This window comes from Ranitomeya variabilis, chromosome 3 (genome assembly GCF_051348905.1).
Source record: "Ranitomeya variabilis isolate aRanVar5 chromosome 3, aRanVar5.hap1, whole genome shotgun sequence".
Taxonomy (NCBI): domain Eukaryota; kingdom Metazoa; phylum Chordata; class Amphibia; order Anura; family Dendrobatidae; genus Ranitomeya; species Ranitomeya variabilis.
The window spans coordinates 565,885,250-565,898,185 of record NC_135234.1 but is presented as its reverse complement, the minus strand read 5'-3'; the positions used below and the strand labels follow the sequence as shown (position 1 = coordinate 565,898,185).

Sequence of the window (12,936 nt, the reverse complement as noted above, 5' to 3'; positions counted from 1 at the left end):
CATATGATTGTCCACTGTGTGGCACTGTTGTTCCAAGTATAAGCCTGCTCCTTTTTTTTTTTTCTTTCTTCCCTTTTAAATGTTCTGGAAACATCTGCACTTAGGCACAAAGCGCCAGGGGGTTTACCAAGGATGCAGCTCCTAGGAACTCTCCAGACAGAATTTAACACTATAATACGCTTTACATTTTTCATTTTCAAACCTATTGATCTGATGCATTTTAGTTTCTGACATTCAATGCACAAATGTAATTGCCGGAGTATTTCTGTTGATTACATGGAAGCGGGGACAGTTCACTGTCACATGTCTCTTGGTTATAGTAATGTGTGTGTGTGGTTGACGCTTACATGCAAAATTATGCAATATTTTATATATATATATATATATATATATATATATATATATATATATATATATATATATATATATATATATATATATATATATATATAGATATATATATATAGATATAGATATATATATAGAGAGAGAGAGAGAGTTAACCCCTTAACGACCAGAGGTATTTTTGGTTGTGCATTTTCATTTTTTGCTCCCCTCCTTCCCAGAGCTATAGCTTTTTTATTTTTCAATCAATATGGCCATGTGAGGGGTTTTTTTTTGCGGGACGAGTTGAAAGTTTGAATGACACCATTGGTTTTAACATAACATGTACTGGAAAATGGGGGGAAAAAATCCAAGTGCGGTGAAATTGCAAAAAAAAGTGCAATCCCACAGTTGTTTTTTGAATTGATTTTTTTCTATGTTCACTAAATGCTAAAACTGACCAACAAATATGAACTTCCAGGCCATTACGAGTTCATGGACACCAAACATGTCTAGGTTCTTTTTTATCTAAGTGGTGAAAAAAATTTCCGAGGTTTTGACTTTTTTTTTTTTTCTCGCTACGCCGTTTAGCGATCAGGTTCTCTTTATACAGTTTTTATTGAATCATTTCATATATAACATGCAAAAAGTAAAAAGTATCCATGCAAGGACAAGGAAAAGCAAAAAATAGCAAAACAGTCAAGAAAAACGGCAAGACAATCCGGTAAAGCATAACCGCCTTACATGAGTCGGAATCACTCAATAACCATTTATTGATTGTCCAGAGAGTGCCATAATGCTGTCTAGAGTATCATATTCCTTATTATAAACATCTGATAAAATAGAATGAAAAGAGTGTAGAGTAGGTAATAGAAAGTACGGAATAAAAAAGAAAGGAGGCAATAGGGGGTGGGTCTGATACCGTTTAGCAATCAGGTTAATCCTTTTTTTTATTTTTAAAAAACTGACCGTCACATGCAAACATAGACATAGTGAACAGGCACTGAACCTAGTCACCAACTCATATAGATACAAACAAAAAAGGCAGCACACTGTAGCACCATAGCATGCAGATATGAAATATGAAAACTGAATTGCATTACTGCACTAGAAATATTAAAATTTTAGAAAGTTTAGCGCATAAATTGGCCAATTCATGTGTGCCTGGTAGCCACGGTAAGGCGTTTCTCTTTTACCAGGACCAAAATGTCTTATGGTGTCACAGTGTAGAGGTTGTGGTAGATCTCAAAACCGACAATGTTACCAAATGTGTTGGGGTTTCTGTCACTGTCTGCATGTCACTTTCATGCGATTTGGCAGGGTTTTGGGTTTGTTGGGGTGTTACAGCAAAATTGTAGCATTGAAAAATTGTTCTAATTTTTTTGTTCGTGCAATTTGTCAGAGAAATGTAGTCATACGACTAAGGTCACAATGTAGCTCCAGCCTAAATACCATCACCAGCCTTGTGGGGTTCTTCTGTATACAATGGTAGAAATTTATTGCAGGTAGACCAACTTACCATTAGTCCTGTCTCCATTGGACAGTAACTGACCAGATCACATAGCTGGAGTAGGTTATCACATTTATAAATCTTAAAGGGAACCTTTCAGCAGAATTGTGCACAGTAACCTACAGACAGTGTCAGGTTGGTGCAGTTATACTGATTAAAATGATACCTTGGTTTATGAAATCCATCTTGTGGTTGTTGTGTACCATATTTTTCGGACTATAAGACCCATTAAGACACAATGTACTTACTAGTAGTGTGGCTGCAGTAGTAGTCGGGCAGTTCTGTGGTGGTACGACGCTGAAGGGCGATCTGACTCACATCCCAGGCTGGTCAGGCAGTATTTGGAGGTGCAGGGGCTCTGCCGACATTGCTGTGATGCTGTGGCCTCCAGGAAAAAGGAAGCCGGAGGCCATTTTCCCAGAGGCCACCGCATTGCAGCAAATTAACATTCAAAATGGCGGTGGCAGCAGCGCTGTACCATGATGCCCAATATGCATATATTTATTTATAATGTAGTCATATAGTATTGTATGGCAAAAATATGTATATTTTACTCAAAATGGCGCCGTATGGCCATGGATGTTAGTATTAGTGCAGTTTAGATAAATTAGTTGTGTGTGAAAGTAAACATTGCCTGACCATTTCAATACCCAACCAATCTGTGAGGGTAAGCAATGCCTGACCAATGTCTATATGTAAAACTAAGCATTGGTTAGGCATTACTTACTTTCACACATTGGTCTCACATTTCTGTTCACACATTGGTCTCACATTGCTTCTTTTCACACATTGGTCTCACATTGTTTACTTTCCCACATTGGTCAGGCAATGTGTGAAAGCAAGCAATGCCCGACCAATATGTGAAAGTAAGCAATTCCTGACCAATTTGTGAAAATAAGCAATGCCCTACCAGTAAGCAATATGTAAAACTAAACTTTGCCTAATTAATGTGTTAAAATAAGCAATGCCTGACCAATGCTCTGCCAATGTCTTGGGTAAACTATACCTGACCAATTCAACTCCTCCCGCTATTTTTATGGTTGCAGTTTTGTATTTTTTCTTGAACTTTTTTGTTCAGCATAGTCGCTATATTTTTTTTAGACAGAAACCTTTTTCCACTAAATAATTTGATGAAATTGCCCTTTTTCAAAAAAATGTTCTGGTTTCAAATACATCTTGCATTGGTGGCCTAACACTTTGCATTGTTCATGCTTGTATGGCGGAAGCAAAGCTGAACTTTGGGATCCTGACAAACGCAACAGCAAAAAAACAACAAGAAAAGCAGCAAAAAAAGCCTGTAAAACCTGCTTTTTGTCTGCAACTTTTTACTTCCAAGAGATCAGGTTTGGGTTGCAAAAAAAAAAAACAAACAAACCACAAAAGAGCTATAAAAGTGATTTTAAAATATCTCCTGTGGTTGGTGTAACGCAGAAGCCTAGCAGCACAGGTTAGATATGCAGTTCCGTGTCTGTGGGAAGCTGGCTCGTATTAGCACAGGGATGTCTGCTGGCATCTGGTTATATTATGCTACATTCTTAAACACCTGTCATATTCATTTCCTTTTACAAACTGGAGCTGCTCTCATCAGCAATCCCCATTCCCCAAGTCTGCGACTTCCATATCATAATCTTTTGGGTTTTTTCAGGGATCCCTATCCAGATTTCAGGAGGCTTGAAGGATGCAAAGCTCTTCTATCACCGCCTGACAGAGAACTAACTGAAGTGATGTTCTAATCCCTGAGTATTACGGTCTCTGTTAAGTCATCCGTTGCAGGCTCTACCATGACTGTCAGCACTTGTCTCCCGACAAGTCTTAAAATGATTCTGTCTGTTTAGGGAGAATAATTGTCAGATATGTCCACCGTGGTATCAGTCTGATATCTTCTATGGACTGCAGTTAGAAGAAAAGCAAGACAGGGCACGATGTGTCCGAGGGATGGAGAAGAGCGGATTGGTGTCATAGAAGAAGCTGACACAATTCACAATCTGTCATGAAGTTTTATTAAAATGGAGTAGATAAAATGTACAGTATATTCTCCACTGTGATGTATAGTGTGAATGTAAAGTTGGTGAAATCCTAGAAGCATAAGCTTTAAATGGGAGTTTTAGTAATACAATTCTGGCTGTGTGTTTATTTATACACATGCCTATTTCCTTTGTGTATATTGGAACACCACAGAAAAAAAGCATATTGGACCTAATTTCAAACACAACCTCAAATATGGGCCCACTAAATTGTTGGCACCTTTCCAAAAATGTGGGTCTACAACTTTTGGTTCAAACATGTGATGCTCGTTCAAATTCACCTTGTACCAAGTACTCGCTGTGGGTAATATGAAAATCACACTTGAAATCAGATAAAAAGGGAATAGTTGACTCAATTAATGCATTGTGTGTCTGGTTGTGCCACACTAAGCATGGAGAACAGAAAGAGGAGAAGAGAACTGTCTGAGGACTTGAGAACCAAAATTGTAGAATAATATCAGCCTCAAGTTTTATCTCCAGAGATCTTCATGTTCCTTTGTTCACATGGCGCAACATAAGACGTTTCAACCTGTTTTACTATAACTAATCTCCCTGTACGTGGACTGCAGAGAAAAATGATTACAGGTTGCAAGGCAGAATAGTCCGGATGGTGGATAAGCAGCTCAAATCAAGTTAGAAAGAAATTCAAGCTGTCCTGCATGCTCAGGATGCATCAGTGACAACATGAACTATCTGCTGACTTTTGAATGAAATGAAATGCTATGGCAGGAGAAACTGGAGGACCCCACTGCTGACACAGATACTTAAAAAAGCAAGACTATAGTTTGCCAAAATGTACATGAGTAAGCCAAAACCTATCTGATAAAGTGTCTTGTAGACAGATGAGACCAAGATAGGGCTTTTTGGCAAAGCATATCATATCATAAAAAGAACACTGTACCTACAGTCATATATGGTGGAGCTTCAAACATGTTTTGGGTTTGTTTCTCTGCCTCTGGCACTGGGTGCCTGGCGGGGGGGTGACAGGTTCCCTTTAAGAAATACCCATAAATGGTTGGAAACAAATCACAGGAGAGTTCTGAAGTGGCCGGCAATTAGTCTGGAACTAAATCCTATTGAACACCTGTGGACATATCTTTAAATTTATCTTTAAATTTATGTTGGGAGAAGGCACCCTTCAAATATGAAAGACCTGGAGCAGGTTGCAAAAGAAGTGACCCCCTAAATTCCCGTTGAGAGGTGTAAGAAGCTTGTTGATAGTTATATGATGCGGTTAATTGCAGTTATTTATTCCAAAGGGTGTGCAGTCATATACTAAGTTGAGCGTGCAAGAAAAATTTAGTTTTGCCCATTTTTGGGTTTTGTGTGAAATAATGTGCAATTTCACTCACTCACTCACTCACTCACTCACACACACACACACACACACACACACACACACACACACACACACACACACACACACACACACACACACACACACACACACACACTTTCACACTCACTCTCACACTCACTCTCACACTCACACTCACTCACACTCACTCACTCACTCACTCACTCAAAATACACGCAAAGGAAATCACATTATTATACAATATCTTCACAGTAAATGGAGATAAATAACTGAGACACAATTGACTTCACTTTTATAATAAGTCCCGTAATATTGGGTGGCGAATATACCTACAGAGCGGCTAATAAAGGACCCAAGGTGTCTGCGTTGTGAGCTGCATATCTTCTACGCTGCTGTAATATTTTCCATTACGTAACGTGAAACTAACAGTATGGTTCCAAGGACGCTTAAACAGTCAATATACCATTATTTATTCTCCTGCCACATTAATAAAACTCCTCTCGAATCTTATCGACAAAGGCAGATTATACAATCTGTTGTGTTCTGCACCGTGTACATTTCATTTAAGGCGCATTTGTACAGAGCGAGAACCAGAGACATCCAAAAATTGTATCTGATAGCGTCTTATGAGAAGCTATTTAAGCAAGTTGTGTAAGAAGTGTGACATAGATGAATACTAAGGACTTGTGATGTTGGTTTATCAGTGAAGCGTACAGCCCCGCCGCAGAATCCATCAAAGTGAGCCTATTCATATTCCCTTATCGTCCGGAGAACAGAACTATCTGGTGTGGCCAGTAACGGGCCTGAAACGCCACTTCAAGGTTCATTTAGTCGTGTTCTGCTCTCTGCTGGGAGCCAACTACAGGACCATCTAGGTTAGAAATGAAAGGACTTTAATGAGATGAAGGCTTTTGAGGTTAGTATCTTTTGACAGCAGCTGGCAATGGGGGTTTATAAGGTTAAAAGTTGCTCGTTTTTAAGGGGCGCGTAAAAAGTCTCATTTTGATGAGATTAAATTGCTTTAACTTTGAGGATAGCTTCTAAACCGGCAGCGTGCTGAGGTGCAAACTGTCCAGGTGGATGTGTAAGCCGATACTGCCGTGTCCGGGGGAATGGCGTCTATGCAGCATCTTCTGGGGAGCTGGATATGGTGGTGCTCACAGCTAGCCGATCTGCCCAGCAGGAAGATGCCAGATTGCTGCTTCAAGTAAGGCTGTCATTAAGGTTTACGAGTGACGCATAGCAACTGTCCTTATAGCCGCTAAGTGTAACAAGTCCTTGTGTGCCCTGCGGGCACTGTCAGTTATGTACAGAGACTGTTTACAGCAGCCTGTGTTAGTTAACAGTGTAATCACCATGTCATCTGTATTCAGTCCCGGTAGGGAGACTGTGACTTCAGCATCATTATTGTTCATCTGCTACTTGTAAAGTTAAAGTGGTACCAAAGTAGAGCTTCTCAGCAAAATATACAGTGCCCATTATTGATAAAATGTCCTCCAGCTGCGGACCGGCTGCAGAAAGCTGCAGCCCAGCACTAATATTTGATCTCCTCCTTTAATAATTCTGTACCATGAAATCACTGTACATGCACTTTATAATTTCTTCTAGGATTATAGACCATAACTCTCTAATATTTTCGTTTCAGTTCTCAGACTACTTTACTGGCTATTTCAATGGACAATATTGGCTGTGGTGGATATTCCTGGTACTCGGTAAGTTCTCCATCCTAAATCCTGCCTGCATTTAAAGATAGCATTTATTACAGCAGTTACTAAAGAACCCCATATACTTTACACAGTTGTCGGCTGAACGATGGTTTGGCCAACTGGCCCTATCGAACTCTCCTGACTCCTCTATACACAGGAGCGCTCACTCTCCCAAGCTAGAAAGCCACTGCCAGACTCCTATGGCTGATCTATTGGGGTCCTTTCACATTGCCTTTTGCCACACATTTGTTGTTCCCATCTGGGCTTGCATCCAAATTCCCCAGTAAAACGCCATTCGGGCGTATGCACTGACAGGCCCATAGACTATATGGTGCCGACAGAGTGAACGTGTTCTCTGTTGTACTTAATTTTCTGGCATGTACACTTACTGGAGGTGAACGTAGACTGCATCTGAGTGTCCACCTCCAGTAGGCGTATGGGCCTGAAAATGATGCAGGACAGAGCCCATGTTCACTCTGTCGGCACCATTATACACCTGAATCCAAGGCCACTTGATAAGTCTGTAGAAAAGAGGCATGGATTTGTATAGTGGTGGATAGTACCTGATTTATTAATGGAGTGCAGCAGTATTTTGGCACAAGACATTGTTCTAAAGTAATTATGTCTCTCATAGAATAAAATAATCCATTATTGTTATTTTCAGTTGGTCACTAATGTATACTTTATTTTGCAAACTAAATAGAATGATGTAGCTACTCTACCCGCTGGACTCAAGAAGCTATTGAGTAGGATATGAAATCAATATATGAAAAACATACAGCTTTGTAGAAAATGGAGCAACAATGAAAAGCTTTGTTTTTAAATCTGTTTGTTTTCTACTCCAAATAAACCCTCTCCAGCAAACTTTAATATGATTTTCAAATAAAATTGCTTGGTGCACCCTTGGTGTGGCTAAGTGCCATTTCACCCACATGTTTATATTAGTGCCACTCCTTCTAGATTGATTGCCAGCGCTGTCTGGAGATTAACCCCCGCTATGTGTGCACTGTCCCTGTGCAGGGAAGAGCACACAAATCACTGTCTCTTCTGACATTTCTCATCTCCTCTATCATCACTTTCTTGTAGGAGAGAGCATACATATCACTTTTTGTTGAAGACATCGTTAGGATATAGGTGTTGAATGATGTCTGCTGCAAAGAGAGAGTGATGTGTGTTCTCTCCTGCACTGAAGTGATTGCAGAGGAGATGAGCAATGTCAGCAGTGAGAAGAGTGATGTGTGTTCTCTCCTGCACTGAAGTGATTGCTGAGGAGATGAGCAATGTCAGCAGTGAGAAGAGAGTGATGTGTGTTCTCTCCTACACTGAAGTGATTGCAGAGGAGATGAGCAATGTCAGCAGTGAGAAGAGAGTGATGTGTGTTCTCTCCTGCACTGAAGTGATTGCTGAGGAGATGAGCAATGTCAGCAGTGAGAAGAGTGATGTGTGTTCTCTCCTACACTGAAGTGATTGCAGAGGAGATGAGCAATGTCAGCAGTGAGAAGAGAGTGATGTGTGTTCTCTCCTGCACTGAAGTGATTGCAGAGGAGATGAGCAATGTCAGCACTGAGAAGATGATGTGTGTTCTCTTCTCCACTGAAGTGATTGCAGAGGAGATGAGCAGTGTCAGCAGTGAGAAGAGAGTGATGTGTGTTCTCTCCTGCACTGAAGTGATTGCAGAGGAGATGAGCAATGTCAGCAGTGAGAAGAGAGTGATGTGTGTTCTCTTCTGCACTGAAGTGATTGCAGAGGAGATGAGCAATGTCAGCAGTGAGAAGAGAGTGATGTGTGTTCTCTTCTGCACTGAAGTGATTGCAGAGGAGATGAGCAGTGTCAGCAGTGAGAAGAGTGATGTGTGTTCTCTCCTGCACTGAAGTGATTGCTGAGGAGATGAGCAATGTCAGCAGTGAGAAGATGATGTGTGTTCTCTCCTGCACTGAAGTGATTGCTGAGGAGATGAGCAATGTCAGCAGTGAGAAGAGAGTGGTGTGTTCTCTCCTGCACTGAAGTGATTGCAGAGGAGATGAGCAATGTCAGCAGTGAGAAGAGAGTGATGTGTGTTCTCTTCTGCACTGAAGTGATAGCAGGGAAGACTAGAAATGTCAGCAGTGAGAAGAGAGTGATGTGCGTTCTCTCCTGCACTGAAGTGATTGCTGAGGAGATGAGCAATGTCAGCAGTGCAGTGAGAAGAGAGTGATGTGTGTTCTCTTCTGCAATGAAGTGATAGCAGGGGAGATGAGAAATGTCAGCAGTGAGAAGAGAGTGTGTTGCATTACCTCCATTTACATATAGTCATGGCCAAAAGTGTTGGCATCCGTGAAATTGTTCCAGAAAATGAAGTATTTCTCCCAGAAAATTATTACAATTTACACATTTTTTTATACACTTTATTTCCTTTTGTGTGTATCGGAACAACACCAAAAAGAACTGAGAAAAAAAAGAGCAAAATAAAAATAATTTCACACACAACCCACAAAATGGGCCAGACAAAAATACTACTTTGTTTCAAGCATGTGATGCTCGTTCAGACTCACCTGTGGCAAGTAACAGGTGTGGTAAATATAAAAATCACACATGAAACCAGATAAAAAGGGGAGAAGTTGACTCAGTCTTTGGATTGTGTGTCTGTGTGTGCCACTCATAGCATGGAGAACAGAAAGAGGGAAATAAAACTGAGTACTTGAGATACAAAATTGTTGAAAAATGAACAATCTCGAGGTTACAAGTCCATCTTCAGAAATCTTGATGTTCCTTAGTCCTCGATGCACAACATAATCAAGAAGTTTGCAACCCACTGGCACTGTAGTTAATCTCCCTGGATGTTGATGGCAGAGAAAAATTGATGAAAGGTTGCAATGCAAGATAGTCCGGATGGTGGTTAAGCAGCCCCAATCAAGTTCCCAAGAAATTCAAGCTGTTTTGCAGGCTCAGGGTTCATCAGTGTCAGCATGAACTATCCAACGTCATTTGAATGAAACGAAACACTATGGCAGGAGACCCAGGAGGACCCCACTGCTGACACTAGGAAAACATCTTGTGGACAGATGAGCCCAAGATAGAGATTTTTGGCAAAGCACATCCTTCTACTGTTTAAAGAAAACAGAATGAAGCCTACAGTCAAATATGTTGGAGGTTCAAAGATGTTTTGTGTTTGTTTCGCTGCCTCTGGCACTGGGTGCCTTGACTATGTGCAAGGCCTCATGAAATCTAAAGATTACCAAAGGATTTTGGGTTGCAATGTAGTGCCCAGTGTCAGAAAACTGGGTTTGTGTCCTAGGTAATGGGTCTTCCAGCAGGATAATGACCCCAAACATACTTCAAGAAGCACCTAAAAATAGATTGAAACAAAGCGCTGGAGAGAGTTCTGAATTGGCCAGCAATGAGTCCGAATCTAAATCCCATTGAACACCTGTGGAGAGATCTTAAAATTGCTGTTGGGAGAAGGCACCCTTCAAATATCAGGGACCTGGAGCAGTTTGCAAAAGAGAGGTCCAAAATTACAGATGAGAGATTGATTGCAGACATTTATTCCAAAGGGAGTGCAACCCAATATTAAGTTGAGGGTGCCAACAAGTTTGTCCTGCCCATTTTGGGGGTTTTCTGTGAAAATATGTCCAATTTGTTTATTTTTTTCTGTTTTGTTTTGTTTGTGTTGTTCCAATACACGCACGCACGCACGCACGCACGCACACACGATATAAACGTGTATAACAAAACGTGTAATTGCAGTAATTTTCTGGGAGAAATACTTCATTTTCTGGAACAATTTCAATGGTGCCAATAATTTTGGCCACGACTGTTAGAATAAAATTGTTTTTTTTTTTTGGGGGGGGGGGTGGGGTGGAGGGCAATAGAAGAACAGATTTAAAAACCTAAAGAATTATTTTTATTGTTGCCACATCTCCTACAATACTTTGTGGATAGTTTGAAGTGTAAATTTGATGTGACAGACTCTCATTAAAGGAGTGTTCTGAAGTCCTTAGATAATTACAGTTGCAAAGCCCCTGTAAAAGTAAAACCTTGGAATGTATTTTTTTTTCTATGAAAAACCCTATTTTCTAATCTATGGTTTAGCGCTTGTGTCTTTTACCTGCCATCGTTGCCCTCTATGCACTTTGGCCAGTCCCCTGGGCAGGTAGCTCAGCTCTTACAAGCTCTTCTCGATGGATGCAGCCAGCTTCAGTGGCTCTGTCCTCCTTTGATAATCCGTTGATCTGGACAATGAGTTAATCAGACTTGTTCAACCTGACAGGTTTATAGGTAGAAATGTATATTACACCAGCGCCCTTAGTGACAGAGGTAACTTATATTCCAATTAAAATAGTTTTTTAGGATATACTGCTGCTGGCAAAGCTCAGGATCCTGTGTGTCAAATCCCATACAAAAAGATATAATGAATACAAATTGTTTGCTGCGCTAATCCTTATCATGGTCACCTGATTTCCCCCCAAAAAACTAAATTAAATAACACCAAATCAATAAAATAGCTGAAACAATGGTGCTGAATACAACAGGTAAACATCCAATGTAGGGTTACACTGTGCACAACGGCAAACTTGACCTTCAGGCTCGAACAACCAGTAGTAGTATTTTGTTAGAAACATACAATGTGCTACAAGCTGATCCCATGATTATCCTCCAACAATAAACTGTGTACTCCAAAGACACTTAGAATTAACATTTGGAGTGTAACCCTACATTGGATGTTTACCTGTTGTATTCAGCACCATTGTTTCAGCTATTTTATTGATCGGGTTTATAGGTAGGCCTAAATGGGTTGGGTGGGGGCTATTTTTGCTGTTTTGGGTTAACCCACCTTCTGCCATGGCGCTGACCTGTTACCATGGAAGAGACCTTTTATATATTACTGCACTTCTCATAAATGCCGGAGTGACATCAGTACTAGTCATCATTGATCTAAGCAACCGGTCACCAAGTAACTAGTGGTCTACACACAGAACAGTGACGCACGTAGTATAATCCCGGTACTCCCCCCGCATGACCAGTAAAGCAGATAACATACTGTCACTGGTTGCCATGGCAGCTCGTTCACGTGGAAGCTTATTGCACTGAATATTTAAGTTTTCTATGAAATCACTAGAACCTGGCCGTCACTTCTGACAGTCAGATTCCAGAAGTGCATGATGAGCAAGGATCAATCAATGCTCGGTCTGTAGAAGATTCCATCCTAGGGAGGTAGGGATCAGTGGCTTCCATCGGAAAAAGTGGGATAATATGACAGATTACTATTGTATAGGGAATTTATGCATCAAAAAAGTAATGCAAGTTTCTTCTATACGGTACTTTCTATACAGTGACCTTACACGCTAGATGAATTTCGCTAGGCACCGCTCACACCATGTCATTGGTGCATGTTTGATATTAACATGGATATATAGAATATATATTCTGATCCCATAGACCTTAGTAGGTAAACCTATATCCTAAAATTGTGTATTTTTTGCATACATTGGGACGGCAAATGTCTGACTTATATGTTCAGTGTCACATGTGAAGTGTGTATACCAAACACATGCTTCGCCTATAGTGTGAACACAGCCTAAGGGTATGTGCACACGTCAGGATTTCTTGCAGAAATTTTCCTGACAAAAAACGGACATTTCTGCCAGAAATCCATGTGTTTTTTCGCGTTTTTTGCGTTTTTGACGCGTTTTTTGTGCGGTTTTTCCCAATATATAGAATAGCGGGAAAAACGCAGAAAATCCGCAAAATTAACATGCTGCTCGATGCGTTTTTTTTTCGCGGAAAAAGAACGCATCATGTGCACAAAAATTGCAGAATGCATTCTGAATGATAGGATGCATAATGTATGCTTTTTAATGAGTTTTTATAAGCGTTTTTATCGCAAAAAAACGCGAAAAAACCTGAACGTGTGCACATAGCCTAATACATTTTAGAAACCCTAAAATATTTATTGAGGCAAAGGATGAGGACAGGAGACACATCGGTGCAGTGCCGAGAATTACCAGGTCACAGATCTGGCTTTCTATAGTCCTGGCTCTCTGCTAATAAATCCAGGGTTATTTCTCACTGCAA

The 12,936-nt window shown here is 40.5% G+C and overlaps 1 protein-coding gene across 2 annotated transcripts in view; it reads left to right on the top strand.

Annotated features, from left to right (window-relative positions):
- The window catches only part of NDFIP2 (Nedd4 family interacting protein 2), a 112,854-nt gene that overhangs the window by 77,405 nt on the left and 22,513 nt on the right, over positions 1–12,936 (top strand). For both annotated transcript variants that reach the window (XM_077297185.1, XM_077297184.1), the window contains one exon: positions 6,822–6,888. In XM_077297185.1, coding sequence (XP_077153300.1) covers positions 6,822–6,888 — 67 coding nt within the window. The remainder of the gene's footprint in view (positions 1–6,821; positions 6,889–12,936) is intronic.